The 18,805-nt window shown below is 45.1% G+C and overlaps 1 protein-coding gene across 1 annotated transcript in view; it reads left to right on the top strand.

Annotated features, from left to right (window-relative positions):
* Nucleotides 1–265: 265 nt before the first annotated feature.
* The window catches only part of LOC310859185 (glycine receptor subunit beta-like), a gene marked incomplete at both ends in the record, with an annotated part of 93,351 nt that continues 74,811 nt past the window's right edge, over nt 266–18,805 (top strand). The window contains 2 exons of the mRNA XM_083765586.1: nt 266–1,232; nt 3,577–3,726. Of these exons, the coding sequence (XP_083621712.1) occupies nt 266–1,232; nt 3,577–3,726 (1,117 nt within the window). The remainder of the gene's footprint in view (nt 1,233–3,576; nt 3,727–18,805) is intronic.

Here is an 18,805-nt window from a genome sequence, read left to right as displayed (position 1 = left end):
TTCTATAACCACAAAACAAAGACGGTTGTATTGTGTTTGTTGTGTTGTGATTTTTCTATTGACAAACTCATTGATTTCTGCATGTTTATAGTCTGTCATTGTTTTCTGCATGTTTAATAGTGTGTCATTGTTTTTTGTATGTTTATAGTCTGTCATTGTTTTCTGTATGTTTATAGTCCGTGATAAAAAGCAGCTTCTTTCATTGGGGACTACACTGGCCAAGGTTAAACCTTATCTCCCACCCAGACAGCTGGAGATGGCAATCATGCTTTTATATCCCCCAGAATGCACTACTGCAACTCTCTACCCCTCTATTGACTCCTCACTACAGACACAAACACGCTGCTCGCCTCCTCACTACAGACACAAACACTCCTCCTCCTCACTACAGACACAAACACGCTGCTCGCCTCCTCACTACAGACACAAACACTCCTCCTCCTCACTACAGACACAGACACGCTGCTCGCCTCCTCACTACAGACACAAACACGCTGCTCGCCTCCTCACTACAGACACAAACACGCTGCTCGCCTCCTCACTACAGACACAAACACGCTGCTCGCCTCCTCACTACAGACACAAACACGCTGCTCGCCTCCTCACTACAGACACAAACACGCTGCTCGCCTCCTCACTACAGACACAAACACGCTGCTCGCCTCCTCACTACAGACACAAACACGCTGCTCGCCTCCTCACTACAGACACAAACACGCTGCTCGCCTCCTCACTACAGACACAGACACGCTGCTCGCCTCCTCACTACAGACACAAACACGCTGCTCGCCTCCTCACTACAGACACAGACACGCTGCTCGCCTCCTCACTACAGACACAGACACGCTGCTCGCCTCCTCACTACAGACACAGACACGCTGCTCGCCTCCTCACTACAGACACAAACACGCTGCTCGCCTCCTCACTACAGACACAAAACACGCTGCTCGCCTCCTCACTACAGACACAAACACGCTGCTCGCCTCCTCACTACAGACACAAACACGCTGCTCGCCTCCTCACTACAGACACAGACACTCCTCCTCACTACAGACACAAACACTCCTCCTCACTACAGACACAAACACTCCTCCTCACTACAGACACAAACACTCCTCCTCACTACAGACACAAACACGCTGCTCGCCTCCTCACTACAGACACAGACACGCCTCCTCACTACAGACACAGACACGCTGCTCGCCTCCTCACTACAGACACAAACAACCCCAGTTTTAGCTGCACTGACTGCACTGACTCCCTGTCACTTACTTTCAGAATAGAAGATTATTTATTTACCTTTAAATCTTTGCACGGCCAGCCGGCCCTTTATATTTGTTAACCTCACTTTGTGTCTTGATCGGTTTGTTGTTGTTGTGTGATGTTGCACTTTTGTTGATGTTTTCAGTTTTCACCCTGCACAGCACTGTACAGCACTTTGGTCAATTTTGATTGCTGTAAATGTGGTTTATATATAAAGTTTCATTTGATAGTGTGTGTGTGTGTGTGTGTGTGTGTGTGTGTGTGTGTGTGTGTGTGTGTGTGTGTGTGACTGTACATGGTAAATGGTACATGGTAAATGGTGCATTTACTATATAGCGCCTTTATCCAAGGCGCTTCACATACAGTAGATGCATTACATTCATCCATTCACACACACATTCATACGATGGCAGCGGAAACCATGCAAGGCACCAAATTGCTCATCGCTGAGCAGTTAGGGGTTCAGAGTCTTGCTCAAGGACACTTAGACACTTAAGGCCTATTCATAGTCTGGATGTTCGGTGGTGAGGTGACCACCGCTCCGGTGGTCACCTCACCACCGGAGCTGAAATAACGTTGAGCGGTGGTGAGTAAAAACAGAGAGAAGGGCTGGAGCGGTGGCGGTGGTTTGCTCTTCACCGCGGCTCAGTGACGTCATGTTGTAGTTCGGTGGTCACCTCAGTGACGTCATGTTGTAGTTCGGTGGTCACCACAGTGACGTCATGTTGTAGTTCGGTGGTCACCTCAGTGACGTCATGTTGTAGTTCGGTGGTCACCTCAGTGACGTCATGTTGTAGTTTGGTGGTCACCTCAGTGACGTCATGTTGTAGTTCGTGGTCACCTCAGTGACGTCATGTTGTAGTTCGTGGTCACCTCAGTGACGTCATGTTGTAGTTCGGTGGTCACCTCAGTGACGTCATGTTGTAGTTCGGTGGTCACCTCAGTGACGTCATGTTGTAGTTCGGTGGTCACCTCAGTGACGTCATGTTGTAGTTCGGTGGTCACCTCAGTGACGTCATGTTGTAGTTCGGTGGTCACCTCAGTGACGTCATGTTGTAGTTCGGTGGTCACCTCAGTGACGTCATGTTGTAGTCCGGTGGTCACCTCAGTGACGTCATGTTGTAGTTCGGTGGTCACCTCAGTGACGTCATGTTGTAGTTCGGTGGTCACCTCAGTGACGTCATGTTGTAGTTCGGTGGTCACCTCAGTGACGTCATGTTGTAGTTTGGAGGTCACCTCAGTGACGTCATGTTGTAGTTCAGTGGTCACCTCAGTGATGTCATGTTGTAGTTCGGGGTGCCCCTGAGCCAGTGCCGCCGCCCCTCATGCTTGTGCTTGTCTCCGATTGGTTATAACTTTTGATACATGATGGCAATTATGGAGCAAACAAGTGTGTAAAAACACATTTCACACACACACACACACACACACACACACACACACACACACACACACACACACACACACACACACACACATCTCTAAAGCAGTGATGTGACGATAGAGCTGATTCTGAAAAGCGGAGCAGCTGGGACTGTTTTTAGTAGGCTACATTTAACCCATTCTGACCTGAGATCAGATTCTTACGAGGTTTCCACTGGACACACACTGGTCAGATGAACCCATTCTGACCTGAGATCAGATTCTAACAATGTCAGTCGTTCTTCGATTTTTTTTCAAAAATAGCAGACCTACAAGCTCATATCGCGCCACTCGGTGGCGCGATATGAGCTTGTAGGTCTGCTATTTTTCAATAGGTAAAGCATAACATGATGCCACCACCAAAATGGGTGCCCGGTCAGAATGGGTTAAGTACTGTACTTAAGTACAGTTTTTGTACTTTACTTGAGTCCACTATATTTATTTGTTATACTTTGTACATTTTGATTATTATTCCAAAACATACTTTAACGACTTCAGCCATTTCGGCCATTTGAAAATAGCAGATCTACAAGCTCACGATGTGTCGCATCACAATGCATTGTGAGCTTGTATAGACCCGCTATTTCCAAATCGTACATTGACATTTTAAATTAGATATTCTGCATAATACTTTTATATATACTACACCAATACTTTTGGTGCTTTAAGTAAATCTTTATGCAAATACTTTTCTCAAGTACATTTTGAATTCCGGACCTGTACTTGTAACAGAGTATTTCTATATTGCAGTATTGGTACTTTTACTTAGTGAAACATTTCAGTACTTTTTCACCACTGAAAACATGCATCATTCATTTGTTAAGCCTCAGCTGCGTTGCTTTAATACTAGCCTGCCTTGTGTTTAATTTGCTTTGACTGCACGCTTTGCAGCCGAGTGCACGGCGGCTGCACAGTTTGCAGCCGAGTGCACGGCGGCTGCACAGTTTGCAGCCGAGTGCACGGCGGCTGCACAGTCTGCAGCCGAGTGCACGGCGGCTGGGATGAGGATCAGCGTCTGCAAACCTGAGGCCATGGTTCTCAGCAGGAAACCGGTGGATTGTGCAGTCCGGGTAGGGAATGAGGCATTACCCCAGGGGAAGGAGTTCAAGTATCTGTAGGGAATGAGGCATTACCCCAGGGGAAGGAGTTCAAGTATCTGTAGGGAATGAGGCTTTACCCCAGGGGAAGGAGTTCAAGTATCTGTAGGGAATGAGGCTTTACCCCAGGGGAAGGAGTTTAAGTATCTGTAGGGAATGAGGCATTACCCCAGGGGAAGGAGTTCAAGTATCTGTAGGGAATGAGGCATTACCCCAGGGGAAGGAGTTTAAGTATCTGTAGGGAATGAGGCATTACCCCAGGGGAAGGAGTTCAAGTATCTGTAGGGAATGAGGCATTACCCCAGGGGAAGGAGTTCAAGTCTCTGTAGGGAATGAGGCATTACCCCAGGGGAAGGAGTTCAAGTATCTGTAGGGAATGAGGCATTACCCCAGGGGAAGGAGTTCAAGTATCTGTAGGGAATGAGGCATTACCCCAGGGGAAGGAGTTCAAGTATCTGTAGGGAATGAGGCATTACCCCAGGGGAAGGAGTTCAAGTATCTGTAGGGAATGAGGCATTACCCCAGGGGAAGGAGTTCAAGTATCTGTAGGGAATGAGGCATTACCCCAGGGGAAGGAGTTCAAGTATCTGTAGGGAATGAGGCATTACCCCAGGGGAAGGAGTTCAAGTATCTGTAGGGAATGAGGCATTACCCCAGGGGAAGGAGTTCAAGTATCTGTAGGGAATGAGGCATTACCCCAGGGGAAGGAGTTCAAGTATCTGTAGGGAATGAGGCATTACCCCAGGGGAAGGAGTTCAAGTATCTGTAGGGAATGAGGCATTACCCCAGGGGAAGGAGTTCAAGTATCTGTAGGGAATGAGGCATTACCCCAGGGGAAGGAGTTCAAGTATCTGTAGGGAATGAGGCATTACCCCAGGGGAAGGAGTTCAAGTATCTGTAGGGAATGAGGCATTACCCCAGGGGAAGGAGTCTAGTATCTGTAGGGAATGAGGCTTTACCCCAGGGGAAGGAGTTCAAGTATCTGTAGGGAATGAGGCATTACCCCAGGGGAAGGAGTTCAAGTATCTGTAGGGAATGAGGCATTACCCCAGGGGAAGGAGTTCAAGTATCTGTAGGGAATGAGGCATTACCCCAGGGGAAGGAGTTCAAGTATCTGTAGGGAATGAGGCATTACCCCAGGGGAAGGAGTTCAAGTATCTGTAGGGAATGAGGCATTACCCCAGGGGAAGGAGTCTAGTATCTGTAGGGAATGAGGCTTTACCCCAGGGGAAGGAGTCTAGTATCTGTAGGGAATGAGGCATTACCCCAGGGGAAGGAGTTCAAGTATCTGTAGGGAATGAGGCATTACCCCAGGGGAAGGAGTTCAAGTATCTGTAGGGAATGAGACATTACCCCAGGGGAAGGAGTTCAAGTATCTGTAGGGAATGAGGCATTACCCCAGGGGAAGGAGTTCAAGTATCTGTAGGGAATGAGGCATTACCCCAGGGGAAGGAGTTCAAGTATCTGTAGGGAATGAGGCATTACCCCAGGGGAAGGAGTTCAAGTATCTGTAGGGAATGAGGCATTACCCCAGGGGAAGGAGTTCAAGTATCTGTAGGGAATGAGGCATTACCCCAGGGGAAGGAGTCTAGTATCTGTAGGGAATGAGGCTTTACCCCAGGGGAAGGAGTCTAGTATCTGTAGGGAATGAGGCATTACCCCAGGGGAAGGAGTTCAAGTATCTGTAGGGAATGAGGCATTACCCCAGGGGAAGGAGTTCAAGTATCTGTAGGGAATGAGGCATTACCCCAGGGGAAGGAGTTCACGTATCTGTAGGGAATGAGGCATTACCCCAGGGGAAGGAGTCTAGTATCTGTAGGGAATGAGGCATTACCCCAGGGGAAGGAGTCTAGTATCTGTAGGGAATGAGGCATTACCCCAGGGGAAGGAGTCTAGTATCTGTAGGGAATGAGGCATTACCCCAGGGGAAGGAGTTCAAGTATCTGTAGGGAATGAGGCATTACCCCAGGGGAAGGAGTTCAAGTATCTGTAGGGAATGAGGCATTACCCCAGGGGAAGGAGTTCAAGTATCTGTAGGGAATGAGGCTTTACCCCAGGGGAAGGAGTTCAAGTATCTGTAGGGAATGAGACATTACCCCAGGGGAAGGAGTTCAAGTATCTGTAGGGAATGAGGCATTACCCCAGGGGAAGGAGTTCACGTATCTGTAGGGAATGAGGCATTACCCCAGGGGAAGGAGTTCACGTATCTGTAGGGAATGAGGCATTACCCCAGGGGAAGGAGTTCAAGTATCTGTAGGGAATGAGGCATTACCCCAGGGGAAGGAGTCTAGTATCTGTAGGGAATGAGGCTTTACCCCAGGGGAAGGAGTTCAAGTATCTGTAGGGAATGAGGCATTACCCCAGGGGAAGGAGTTCAAGTATCTGTAGGGAATGAGGCATTACCCCAGGGGAAGGAGTTCACGTATCTGTAGGGAATGAGGCATTACCCCAGGGGAAGGAGTCTAGTATCTGTAGGGAATGAGGCATTACCCCAGGGGAAGGAGTCTAGTATCTGTAGGGAATGAGGCATTACCCCAGGGGAAGGAGTCTAGTATCTGTAGGGAATGAGGCATTACCCCAGGGGAAGGAGTCTAGTATCTGTAGGGAATGAGGCATTACCCCAGGGGAAGGAGTCTAGTATCTGTAGGGAATGAGGCATTACCCCAGGGGAAGGAGTTCAAGTATCTGTAGGGAATGAGGCATTACCCCAGGGGAAGGAGTTCAAGTATCTGTAGGGAATGAGGCATTACCCCAGGTGAAGGAGTTCAAGTATCTGTAGGGAATGAGGCATTACCCCAGGGGAAGGAGTTCAAGTATCTGTAGGGAATGAGGCATTACCCCAGGGGAAGGAGTTCAAGTATCTGTAGGGAATGAGGCATTACCCCAGGAGAAGGAGTTCAAGTATCTGTAGGGAATGAGGCATTACCCCAGGTGAAGGAGTTCAAGTATCTGTAGGGAATGAGGCATTACCCCAGGGGAAGGAGTTCAAGTATCTGTAGGGAATGAGGCATTACCCCAGGGGAAGGAGTTCACGTATCTGTAGGGAATGAGGCATTACCCCAGGGGAAGGAGTTCAAGTATCTGTAGGGAATGAGGCATTACCCCAGGGGAAGGAGTTCAAGTATCTGTAGGGAATGAGGCATTACCCCAGGGGAAGGAGTTCAAGTATCTGTAGGGAATGAGGCATTACCCCAGGGGAAGGAGTTCAAGTATCTCGGGGTCTTGTTCGCGACGGAGAAGGAGATCAGCCGGGGAATCGGAGCGGCATGGGGTGGTATTGCAGTCCCTGTACCGCTCACTGTTGTGACGAAAAGAGAGTTGAGCCAGAAGGCAAAGCTCTCTGTCTACAGAGCAATCTTCGTTCCTATACTCTCACCTATGGTCATGAAGTGTGGGTCATGACCAAATGAATAAGGTTGCGAATACAAGCGGCGTGTGGCTGGCTCCACCGCTGCTCCTTCGCCTGGAAAGGAGCCAGCTGAGGTGGTTCGGGCATCTGGTTAGGATGCCTCTCGGGCGCCTCCCTAGGGAGGTCCTTGACGCACGGGAGTCCCAGTCCCACTGGGAGGAGACCCCGGGGCAGACCAAGGACCACATCCCACTGGGAGGAGACCCCGGGGCAGACCAAGGACCACGTCCCACTGATAGGAGACCCCGGGGCAGACCAAGGACCACGTCCCACTGGGAGGAGACCCCGGGGCAGACCAAGGACCACGTCCCACTGGGAGGAGACCCCGGGGCAGACCAAGGACCACGTCCCACTGGGAGGAGACCCCGGGGCAGACCAAGGACCACGTCCCACTGGGAGGAGACCCCGGGGCAGACCAAGGACCACGTCCCACTGGGAGGAGACCCCGGGGCAGACCAAGGACCACGTCCCACTGGGAGGAGACCCCGGGGCAGACCAAGGACCACGTCCCACTGGGAGGAGACCCCGGGGCAGACCAAGGACCACGTCCCACTGGGAGGAGACCCCGGGGCAGACCAAGGACCATGTCCCACTGGGAGGAGACCCCGGGGCAGACCAAGGACCATGTCCCACTGGGAGGAGACCCCGGGGCAGACCAAGGACCATGTCCCACTGGGAGGAGACCCCGGGGCAGACCAAGGCGCAGTTGGAGGAAACACATCGACTCACTGGCCTTGGAACGTCTCGCAATCCCCCAGGAGGAAGTCACTAATGTCACTAACTAATGTCGCTCTGGAGAGGGAAGTCTGGAGCTCTCTGGTGGAGCTGTTGCCCCCGCGACCCGACTACGGATAAGCGGTTGAAGATGGATGGATGGATGGATGGATGCATGGTTAATGGAATAGTTTTGTGTCTTACCACTGACAGATTGCATTTTAGGTTTCTACTGCCAGAAGACATGCAGCTTCTAATGCGGTACCTGATGTGAATTTCAACGTCTAACTGCTACAATCCAATCTGTTCCAATCTAATCTAAAACCGTGATCTACACACATATGGGACTGAGATCTCACTTGAAAACGAGTCATGCTGCGCGGACGGAACACATTTATCTCTCTGCATTTCTGTACCAATGTTCGTTCACATTCCTCGTTTCACTTTGTGTGTGTGTGTGTGTGTGTGTGTGTGTGTGTGTGTGTGTTTGTGTGTGTGTGTGTGTGTGTACATGCAGACTTGGGATTTGTAATACTTTAACCCATTCTGACCTGAGATCAGATTCTAAAAATGTCTATTACATCCTGACAGTTTCATTATTAACCCATTCTGACCTGAGATCAGATTCTAAAAGTGTCTTCGATTTAAAAAAAATAGCAGACCTACAAGCTTGTATCGCGCCACTCGGTGGCGCGATATGAGCTTGTAGATCTGCTATTTTTCAATAGCTAAAGCATAACATGATGCTAACACCAAAATGGGTGCCCGTTCAGAATGGGTTAATAAGTCAGCCATGTAAACAAACGGATAGTGTCATTTTGTAGCTATAGATAGTAAGGGTACGGTTTTGGAGCGAACCAGGAAACCTCTATCGAGAGACGTGTTCGGTTTCCGAATTGCGGTTCCGTCTTCTGGAACCGTGGTTTCACTTCAACGTCTCATAGAAAAGGGTTAACAAATGTATGCGGGTCCACCCGGGGCGGGCTGGGTGAAATGATTGCTCTGGACCGAGGAAATGCATATTATGGAGCCACGTCTGCTCCGAGCTGACAGCCCTGGCCATAAACTTGATTTATACTCTGTTTTAAAACGCAGTCAATATCAGATGTACAACGCACCAGCAGAGCTTGGAGATCGGCTACTTTCCGTGTGATGCATGCATGGCTGCAGTAACGGCATGCTGTGTCTTCTTTATTATTGCCACTACAGGAGTTTCTTTCTTAAAATAATTTAAATTATCTTTATTTAAAGCCATTCTGACCGGGCACCCATTTTGGTGTTAGTATCATGTTATGCTTTATCTATTGAAAAACAGCAGATCTACAAGCTCATAGCGCGCCACCGAGTGGCGCGCTACGAGCTTGTAGGTCTGCCATTTTTGAAAAATCGAAGAACGACTGACATTTTTAGAATCTGATCTCAGGTCAGAATGGGTTGATCAGACCAGTGTGTGTCCAGCGGAAACCTCGTTATGAATCTGATCTCAGGTCAGAATGGGTTAAAGCCGCACTGTGTAACCTTTTTAATTAATACATTTTTATTTTGTCCAATTTGTATGGTGTGTCAAAGGTCATGTCTCACGGTTCTCACCTAGCTACAGGATCTGAAACACTTTTTTTACCTGATGGTCAAGATTAAATTCATCCTCTGAGCGAGCAGGCAGGCTCTGTTTAGCCTGGTTAATAAACCAGACTGAATCAGGCTCTGTTTAGCCTGGTTAATAAACCAGACTGAATCAGGCTCTGTTTAGCCTGGTTAATAAACCAGACTGAATCAGGCTCTGTTTAGCCTGGTTAATAAACCAGACTGAATCAGGCTCTGTTTAGCCTGGTTAATAAACCAGACTGAATCAGGCTCTGTTTAGCCTGGTTAATAAACCAGACTGAATCAGGCTCTGTTTAGCCTGGTTAATAAACCAGACTGAATCAGGCTCTGTTTAGCCTGGTTAATAAACCAGACTGAATCAGGCTCTGTTTAGCCTGGTTAATAAACCAGACTGAATCAGGCTCTGTTTAGCCTGGTTAACAGTTTGACTGTTTTTTACGTTTAACACGCATTTTAATCAACCCCCTTTCACTGCCGAGATTGTTGTATTACCTTTAGAGCATACGCTGATTATTTGGGCTTTTAATCCGCGAAAATCCAGCGAAAAAAGGTCCCGTGGTTTGTTATGATCCGAGTGTCGCATCCACCACCCGGATGCATCCGGAAGACGCACACAAGACTCGTCTCAATGAGGCGTTGCACCCAATGCATTTCCATTGGCCTCAATTTCCCAGAAGCCCTAGCAGCCCACAGCATGTGACGATTTCCGGTTTCGTCATCACAGCGAAGCCATCCAGTCTCATACTCCGCGACAAAGACGGATTTTCTTTTGATTCATTACATTACGGCGGATTAAACACATAAAACAAAAGGCGGGTATGTCCGATACGGCAGCGACATTAACCTGGAGTAATCCATTCGCGGCACGGAAACTGTTAATAAACCAGACTGAATCAGGCTCTGTTTAGCCTGGTTAATAAACCAGACCGAATCAGGCTCTGTTATCTCAAAGACAACGAGTAGGCTACACAGCCAACTAGGCCTGTCGCAATTATCACATAATTGCCTAATCACCGTTAATCCCAATTATTTTCGGCATAATCATCATAATCACTTCCATATACTGTATATTTTTTAACCCATTCTGACCTGAGATCAGATTCATACGAGGTTTCCGCCGGACAAACACTGGGTCTGATTAACCCATTCTGACCTGAGTTCAGATTCTAAAAATGTCAGTCGTTCTTCGATTTTTCAAAAAATAGCAGACCTACAAGCTCGTATCGCGCCACTCGTGAGCTTGTAGATCTGCTATTTTTAAATAGCTAAAGCATAACATGATGCTGACACCAAAATGGGTGCCCGTTCAGAATGGGTTAAATAGCAGATCTAAGCTCAAAACGCGTTACACAATCGTTACTTGTAATTATTTTAGCCACAATTAATCAATCATTCAGTGAAAGTCATAATCTGGACAGCCCCAGAGGGAACCCACTTATACTATCAACCCTGGAAGTGGTTAAGCAATGACATCCGTTCTGACTCCCTAAGAATCGTGTTGTTTTTATTTTGTGTCAACACATTGATTTCTGTCTTAGGCGGCCGTGCAGTAAACAGGCTGATGAACCTGGTGAGGCAGTCAGGAGGGAGACATTACCCCCTTTGGAGTGATCAGTCAGGAGGGAGACATTACCCCCTTTGGAGTGATGAAGCACCGTGTCTGCAGTGCATGCCTTTATTTATCAATAATAAGCCTTTCCATATAGCTGTCCACGCAGGCATGCACGCAGCAATACTCACCACATATGAACATAATATGAATCTGGCTCATCAACCTCTTGTAGGCCAAAGTTCTACAGTTTAACACATAACATGATGCTTGTAGGCCAAAGTTCTACAGTTTAACACATAACATGATGCTTGTAGACCAAAGTTCTACAGTTTAACACATAACATGATGCTTGTAGACCAAAGTTCTACAGTTTAACACATAACATGATGCTTGTAGACCAAAGTTCTACAGTTTAACACATAACATGATGCTTGTAGGCCAAAGTTCTACAGTTTAACACATAACATGATGCTTGTAGGCCAAAGTTCTACAGTTTAACACATAACATGATGCTTGTAGACCAAAGTTCTACAGTTTAACACATAACATGATGCTTGTAGGCCAAAGTTCTACAGTTTAACACATAACATGATGCTTGTAGACCAAAGTTCTACAGTTTAACACATAACATGATGCTTGTAGACCAAAGTTCTACAGTTTAACACATAACATGATGCTTGTAGACCAAAGTTCTACAGTTTAACACATAACATGATGCTTGTAGGCCAAAGTTCTACAGTTTAACACATAACATGATGCTTGTAGACCAAAGTTCTACAGTTTAACACATAACATGATGCTTGTAGACCAAAGTTCTACAGTTTAACACATAACATGATGCTTGTAGATCAAAGTTCTACAGTTTAACACATAACATGATGCTTGTAGACCAAAGTTCTACAGTTTAACACAGAACATGATGCTTGTAGGCCAAAGTTCTACAGTTTAACACATAACATGATGCTTGTAGACCAAAGTTCTACAGTTTAACACATAACATGATGCTTGTAGGCCAAAGTTCTACAGTTTAACACATAACATGATGCTTGTAGACCAAAGTTCTACAGTTTAACACATAACATGATGCTTGTAGGCCAAAGTTCTACAGTTTAACACATAACATGATGCTTGTAGACCAAAGTTCTACAGTTTAACACATAACATGATGCTTGTAGACCAAAGTTCTACAGTTTAACACAGAACATGATGCTTGTAGACCAAAGTTCTACAGTTTAACACAGAACATGATGCTTGTAGGCCAAAGTTCTACAGTTTAACACATAACATGATGCTTGTAGACCAAAGTTCTACAGTTTAACACATAACATGATGCTTGTAGACCAAAGTTCTACAGTTTAACACATAACATGATGCTTGTAGACCAAAGTTCTACAGTTTAACACATAACATGATGCTTGTAGACCAAAGTTCTACAGTTTAACACATAACATGATGCTTGTAGACCAAAGTTCTACAGTTTAACACATAACATGATGCTTGTAGACCAAAGTTCTACAGTTTAACACAGAACATGATGCTTGTAGACCAAAGTTCTACAGTTTAACACAGAACATGATGCTTGTAGGCCAAAGTTCTACAGTTTAACACATAACATGATGCTTGTAGACCAAAGTTCTACAGTTTAACACATAACATGATGCTTGTAGGCCAAAGTTCTACAGTTTAACACATAACATGATGCTTGTAGACCAAAGTTCTACAGTTTAACACATAACATGATGCTTGTAGACCAAAGTTCTACAGTTTAACACATAACATGATGCTTGTAGACCAAAGTTCTACAGTTTAACACATAACATGATGCTTGTAGACCAAAGTTCTACAGTTTAACACATAACATGATGCTTGTAGGCCAAAGTTCTACAGTTTAACACATAACATGATGCTTGTAGACCAAAGTTCTACAGTTTAACACATAACATGATGCTTGTAGACCAAAGTTCTACAGTTTAACACATAACATGATGCTTGTAGACCAAAGTTCTACAGTTTTACACATAACATGATGCTTGTAGACCAAAGTTCTACAGTTTAACACATAACATGATGCTTGTAGACCAAAGTTCTACAGTTTAACACATAACATGATGCTTGTAGACCAAAGTTCTACAGTTTAACACAGAACATAATGCTTGTAGGCCAAAGTTCTACAGTTTAACACAGAACATGATGCTTGTAGGCCAAAGTTCTACAGTTTAACACATAACATGATGCTTGTAGACCAAAGTTCTACAGTTTTACACATAACATGATGCTTGTAGACCAAAGTTCTACAGTTTTACACATAACATGATGCTTGTAGACCAAAGTTCTACAGTTTAACACATAACATGATGCTTGTAGACCAAAGTTCTACAGTTTAACACATAACATGATGCTTGTAGACCAAAGTTCTACAGTTTAACACAGAACATAATGCTTGTAGACCAAAGTTCTACAGTTTAACACAGAACATAATGCTTGTAGGCCAAAGTTCTCAAAGTTGGGTCCTTCTATAGTTGTGTTAAAGAATAGCATAATTATGTAGGCTATATATCTGCTTCTTCGGTCGTTCCCAATGCAGGGTGTAAGTGGGCTATATACTCTGCATATTTATGTTATATATTATATATTTTATTTTTTTTAAATCTAAAAATCCAGTTTTATTTGGTTAAAGAAACGAGGACATGCTCACACAAGATCAGCACTGCAAATAATACCCAATTATGAGACCAATGTAGTGAGTTATTGCTTAATTATACAAAACATTAAGTCATTAGTAGCTTATTATTATGACGTAATAATCAGTAACATAATATTATTGTCTGTAAAGGAAGAACAGCTGCACCCCTTTATCCCAGGAACCACCCACAGGATGATACATGAGATAATGATTAATCAATGATCATTAGTTTATGCATGTGCTTTCCATTTAGATGTCAATTGCTCACAATCAATCATGGTGGTGCTTTGATACGCATGGGGTGTAAGTGGGGTATAGCTGCGTCTACTCTGCATGTTTGAAGAGATGAAAAACATGATTATGAACATGCTTATATTATTATATATTGTATTTTATTCATGTTTAGTTTTTGAACAACAACTGAATTGAAACAGTGCATGCAGGGTTTTTGAGTGTGCAGTTTTAGCGCTCTTTGTAAACCTGTGCTTTGCATTGCATGCGTTGTTGCATGACTCAGTGCATATCCCATTCTGAACGGGCACCCATTTTGGTGTTGGCATCATGTCGTGCTTTAGCTATTTAAAAATAGCAGATCTACAAGCTCGTATCGCGCCACCGAGTGGCGCGATACGAGCTTGTAGGTCTGCTATTTTTGAAAAATCGAAGAACGACTGACATTTTTTAGAATCTGATCTCAGGTCAGAATGGGTTCATCAGACCAGTGTGTGTCCAGTGGAAAACCTCGCATGAATCTGATCTCAGGTCAGAATGGTATATAGCTGAGCTGCTCAGGAGGTATAGAGCTGCCCCTCCCCCGGGGATATAAAGGGGCCCAGATCACTCCCCTGCATGCAGCCCCCTCCCCTGATTTAGTGTTGAAGTGTCCTTGAGCAAGACACTCGACCCCTAACTGCTCCCAACGAGCAGGTTGGTGTCTCGCATGGTTTCCTCTGCTGTCACGTGTGTGTGTGTGTGCGTGCGTGTGTGTGTGTGTGTGTGTGTGTGTGTGTGTGTGTGTGTGTGCGTGTACGTGCATGCATGCGTGCGTGTTAATGCAATGCACATTATAAAGCTCTCTCACAGGCTCTGTACAAAAATGCACAATTGTGTGTTGCTGCCGGGTGGAAACCTTGTATGTCCAAAAGCTTTTATAACTATAAAAATTAATGGATAAATATAAATAAATACAAAAGGTAGTAAAAATATAGGAGATGTAGTTTTCATCACTATACTTTTGTTTTGTGCAATACTCTTGTGTGACGAAATACTGCATTAACCCATTCTGAACGGGCACCCATTTTGGTGTCAGCATCATGTCATGCTTTAGCTATTTAAAAATAGCAGATCTACAAGCTCATATTGCGCCACCGAGTGGCGCGATACGAGCTTGTAGGTCTGCTATTTTTGAAAAAAATCGAAGAACGACTGTCATTTTTAGAATCTGATCTCAGGTCAGAATGGGTTCATCAGACCAGTGTGTGTCCAGTGGAAAACCTCGTATGAATCTGATCTCAGGTCAGAATGCATTAATTTAGCCTACAGAGAAAAACGGCAAAGCGAGTTGAAACATGAAGATACAGGGTTTATGCTCGACGGCAACGATTCACTGCGTACCGTCATTTGATTTGATGGGTCTTTTTCTGCCGACCAATGAGCTGTGTTGCCCAAATGACAGTCATGTGGTTATGGGGAATAAATGCACGGCTGTTTGTTCTTAACCCATTCTGAACGGGCACCCATTTTGGTGTCGGCATCATGTTATGCTTTAGCTATTTAAAAATAGCAGATCTACAAGCTCATATCGCGCCACCGAGTGGCGCGATACGAGCTTGTAGGTCTGCTATTTTTGAAAAATCGAAGAGCGACTGACATTTTTTTAATCTGATCTCAGGTCAGAATGGGTTCATCAGACCAGTGTGTGTCCGGCGGAAACCTCGTATGAATCTGATCTCAGGTCAGAATGGGTTAAAGCCATTAGCTTGTCGTTCGTTACCTCAGAGTCATAAATCATTCTACTCTCCTGCACGACGTTGGCCTACATTTGGCGAGCTTCAAAGTGACACTTTTTTTGCGAAAGCCCCAAAAACATGACTTTGACACGTTTTCTCTGCAGTATAATTATAGCTGAAGAGAGCATGTGTGTGTGTGTGTGTGTGTGTGTGTGTGTGTGTGTGTGTGTGTGTGTGTGTGTGTGTGTGTGTGTGTGTGTGTGTGTGTGTGTGTGTGCATGCGTGTGCGTGTGTGTGCACATCACGCACGTGCACATGCATGTGTGATCCGACTGATATGCCCACATATTTGGAGATCTCTGTATTTGTCAAATCCTTATCCTTTTATGCCCATATTTATATTGGCATATTTGATCTATCCTTTGACAAGGAATGCTAGACTGCGCTGTTGCGTTTGCTAGGGTTAACGCTAACCTGACGCTGCCAGATGGGGGCGGTATTGGGTAACCATGTTCCCCAACACAGCACTCATCTGGGATCTCTCAGGGAGTTCAGCTAACACCGAACCGTTCCGTACCGAACCAATCAGCGTGAGCTAAGGGCGGGATATGTGCGAAACCGGATGTGAAGCTATATAGACACGTCAATATGATTGGTTGTGTTTGCACGCCCACACGGTGATAGACAGACGGTCCCATCCAATCATCTACCAAGTATCTTGAAAAAAAGGAACAGCCCCGTCATCGAATTTGCTTCCGCGATCCCAGATCCCAATAAGCTGTGAAACAAATTTGTGTAGCAAGCTTCTTGGATCTGGCAGCGTCGGGTTAGGTTAACGCAACATGAGGGTCCATTTCTTTCTCCATCTTTCCATCATTTAGCTGGGGACCACCTGGAACTCCCTCAAGGACCACCAATGGTCCCCGGACCTACTGGTTGAAAACATTGATTTAAGTGGTTAAACGGTTGCTATACTATCTAATTTAGCCGACGAGTCGACCCCCTGGGGGGTCTCCGGACCCCACTTTGAAAACCAGTGATCCGCATGGAGTCATATTAATGCCACCTACAAAGGAGACCTCACAGGGTTAAAATGAGATGATTTGCTCCCATGAATCACACAGACGCACGCACAGACGTACAGTTCTCTCTCTCTTGTGCTCTTCTCTTTAACCCATGCTGACCTGAGATCAGATTCATACGAGGTTTCCACTGGACACACACTGGTCTGATTTAACCCATTCTGACCTGAGATCGGATTCTAAAAAATGTCAGTCGTTCTTCGATTTTTCAAAAAATAGCAGACCTACAAGCTCGTATCGCGCCACTCGGTGGCGCGATATGAGCTTGTAGATCTGCTATTTTTCAATAGCTAAAGCATAACATGATGCTATAACACCAAAATGGGTGCCCGGTCAGAATGGGTTAAGTGCTACGTGATCTGCTCCTACAGTATATACGCAATCTTCCGTGTTAAATGAAGGGTAAAATAGAACACGTTTCATTCCTGTGTGCGCGTGCGTGTCCTTGTGTGTGTGTGTGTGTGTGTGTGTGTGTGTGTGTGTGTGTGTGTGTGTGTGTGTGTGTGTGCGCGTGCGTGTCCTTGTGTGTGTGCGCGCCCTCATTCCCCAGGGCCTTTTCCTTGACTACTGTCCATACAGGGATTAGCCGTGTGTCAGTGTGAATGGCTGTAATTACTTTGCATGTCAGCTGGGTTAGGGGGAATGAAATGTAATTAACCCATTCTGAACGGGAACCCATTTTGGTGTCAGCATCGTGTTATGCTTTAGCTATTGAAAAATAGCAGATCTACAAGCTCGTATCGCGCCACCGAGTGGCGCGATACGAGCTTGTAGGTCTGCTATTTTTTGAAAAATCGAAGAGCGACTGACATTTTTAGATTCTGATCTCAGGTCAGAATGGGTTCATCAGACCAGTGTGTGTCCGGCGGAAACCTCGTATGAATCTGATCTCAGGTCAGAATGGGTTAAACACTTACATAAGCCCCTGTACCCGTGCTCTTATTAACATCAATCAATGCTGGCCCTTCGCGCAATATTACCATTCATATAAGATTCAATATAACCCTCTCTGAGCTACGCTTGATAAACCTGACCTGAGCTCATGTGTTCATCTCAGGATCTCCTATAAAGCTTTGATAAACCTGACCTGAGCTCATGTGTTCATCTCCAGATCTCCTATAAAGCTTTGATAAACCTGACCTGAGCAGTGTTCATCTCCAGATCTCCTATAAAGCTTTTTAACGGAAAATGTCCGTGGAATCGAATAACTTCTTTCACTGACGAAAAGTAAATAAAAACTGAGCCCTGATGACTGAAGCTAAGCCTCATATTATATATTTTACAATTTTGTCTACAAATCAGTCATTTCCATGTCGTTGTTTGCCCTCCAGTGTTTTCACTCACATATCTATATAAAACCTCACAACGCGTCACGCTGCGGCACGCTGTGACCTTGTAGATCTGCGAGCTTGTAGTTCTGCAGCATGAAATATCGGGGAAATAAATTGTATTCAAAAGACTAAATCAAAAATGTCTGTCAAAATGAACCCTGAACCTGAGTTTAGATTGCCAAAGTATAGAAATATAGAAAGTAGTAGAAATTTCAATTAAAGTCCGGGAATTCAAAATGCACATTGTGCATGAGTTGCGTTATTAGTAGAGCTGGGACTCGATTAAAAACATTAATCTAATTAATCAGAGGCTTTGCGATTAATTAATCTAGATTAATCGCATTTTAATCGCATATCAATATTCAACCCGAGAACAGCGAGAAACCTTTTTTTTTTTTTTTTTTTTTTGGTATCCCAGTGAATCAATGAATAGTGACTACAGGATACCACTCATTTTCAACATTTTACTGTCATTAATATACCTGTTGTGGAAATAATAATAAAAAGTCACCCCATTCTGTGTTGCCTAGAACTGGAGGTCTGAAAAAAAAATAGTAACAGTAACATCTCAGTGACATCACAAAGCTGTACTTACTTCATATTGTTACTGTTTTTTGTCAGACCTCCAGTTCTAGGCAACACAAAATGGGGTGACTTTTTATTATTTCCAGTTTTCAGTACTATAGAAAAGCGCCCAG

This window comes from Protomyctophum parallelum (genome assembly GCF_964188405.1).
Source record: "Protomyctophum parallelum genome assembly, chromosome: 5".
Taxonomy (NCBI): Eukaryota; Metazoa; Chordata; class Actinopteri; order Myctophiformes; family Myctophidae; genus Protomyctophum; species Protomyctophum parallelum.
This window is presented reverse-complemented; position numbering and strand designations above follow the sequence as displayed.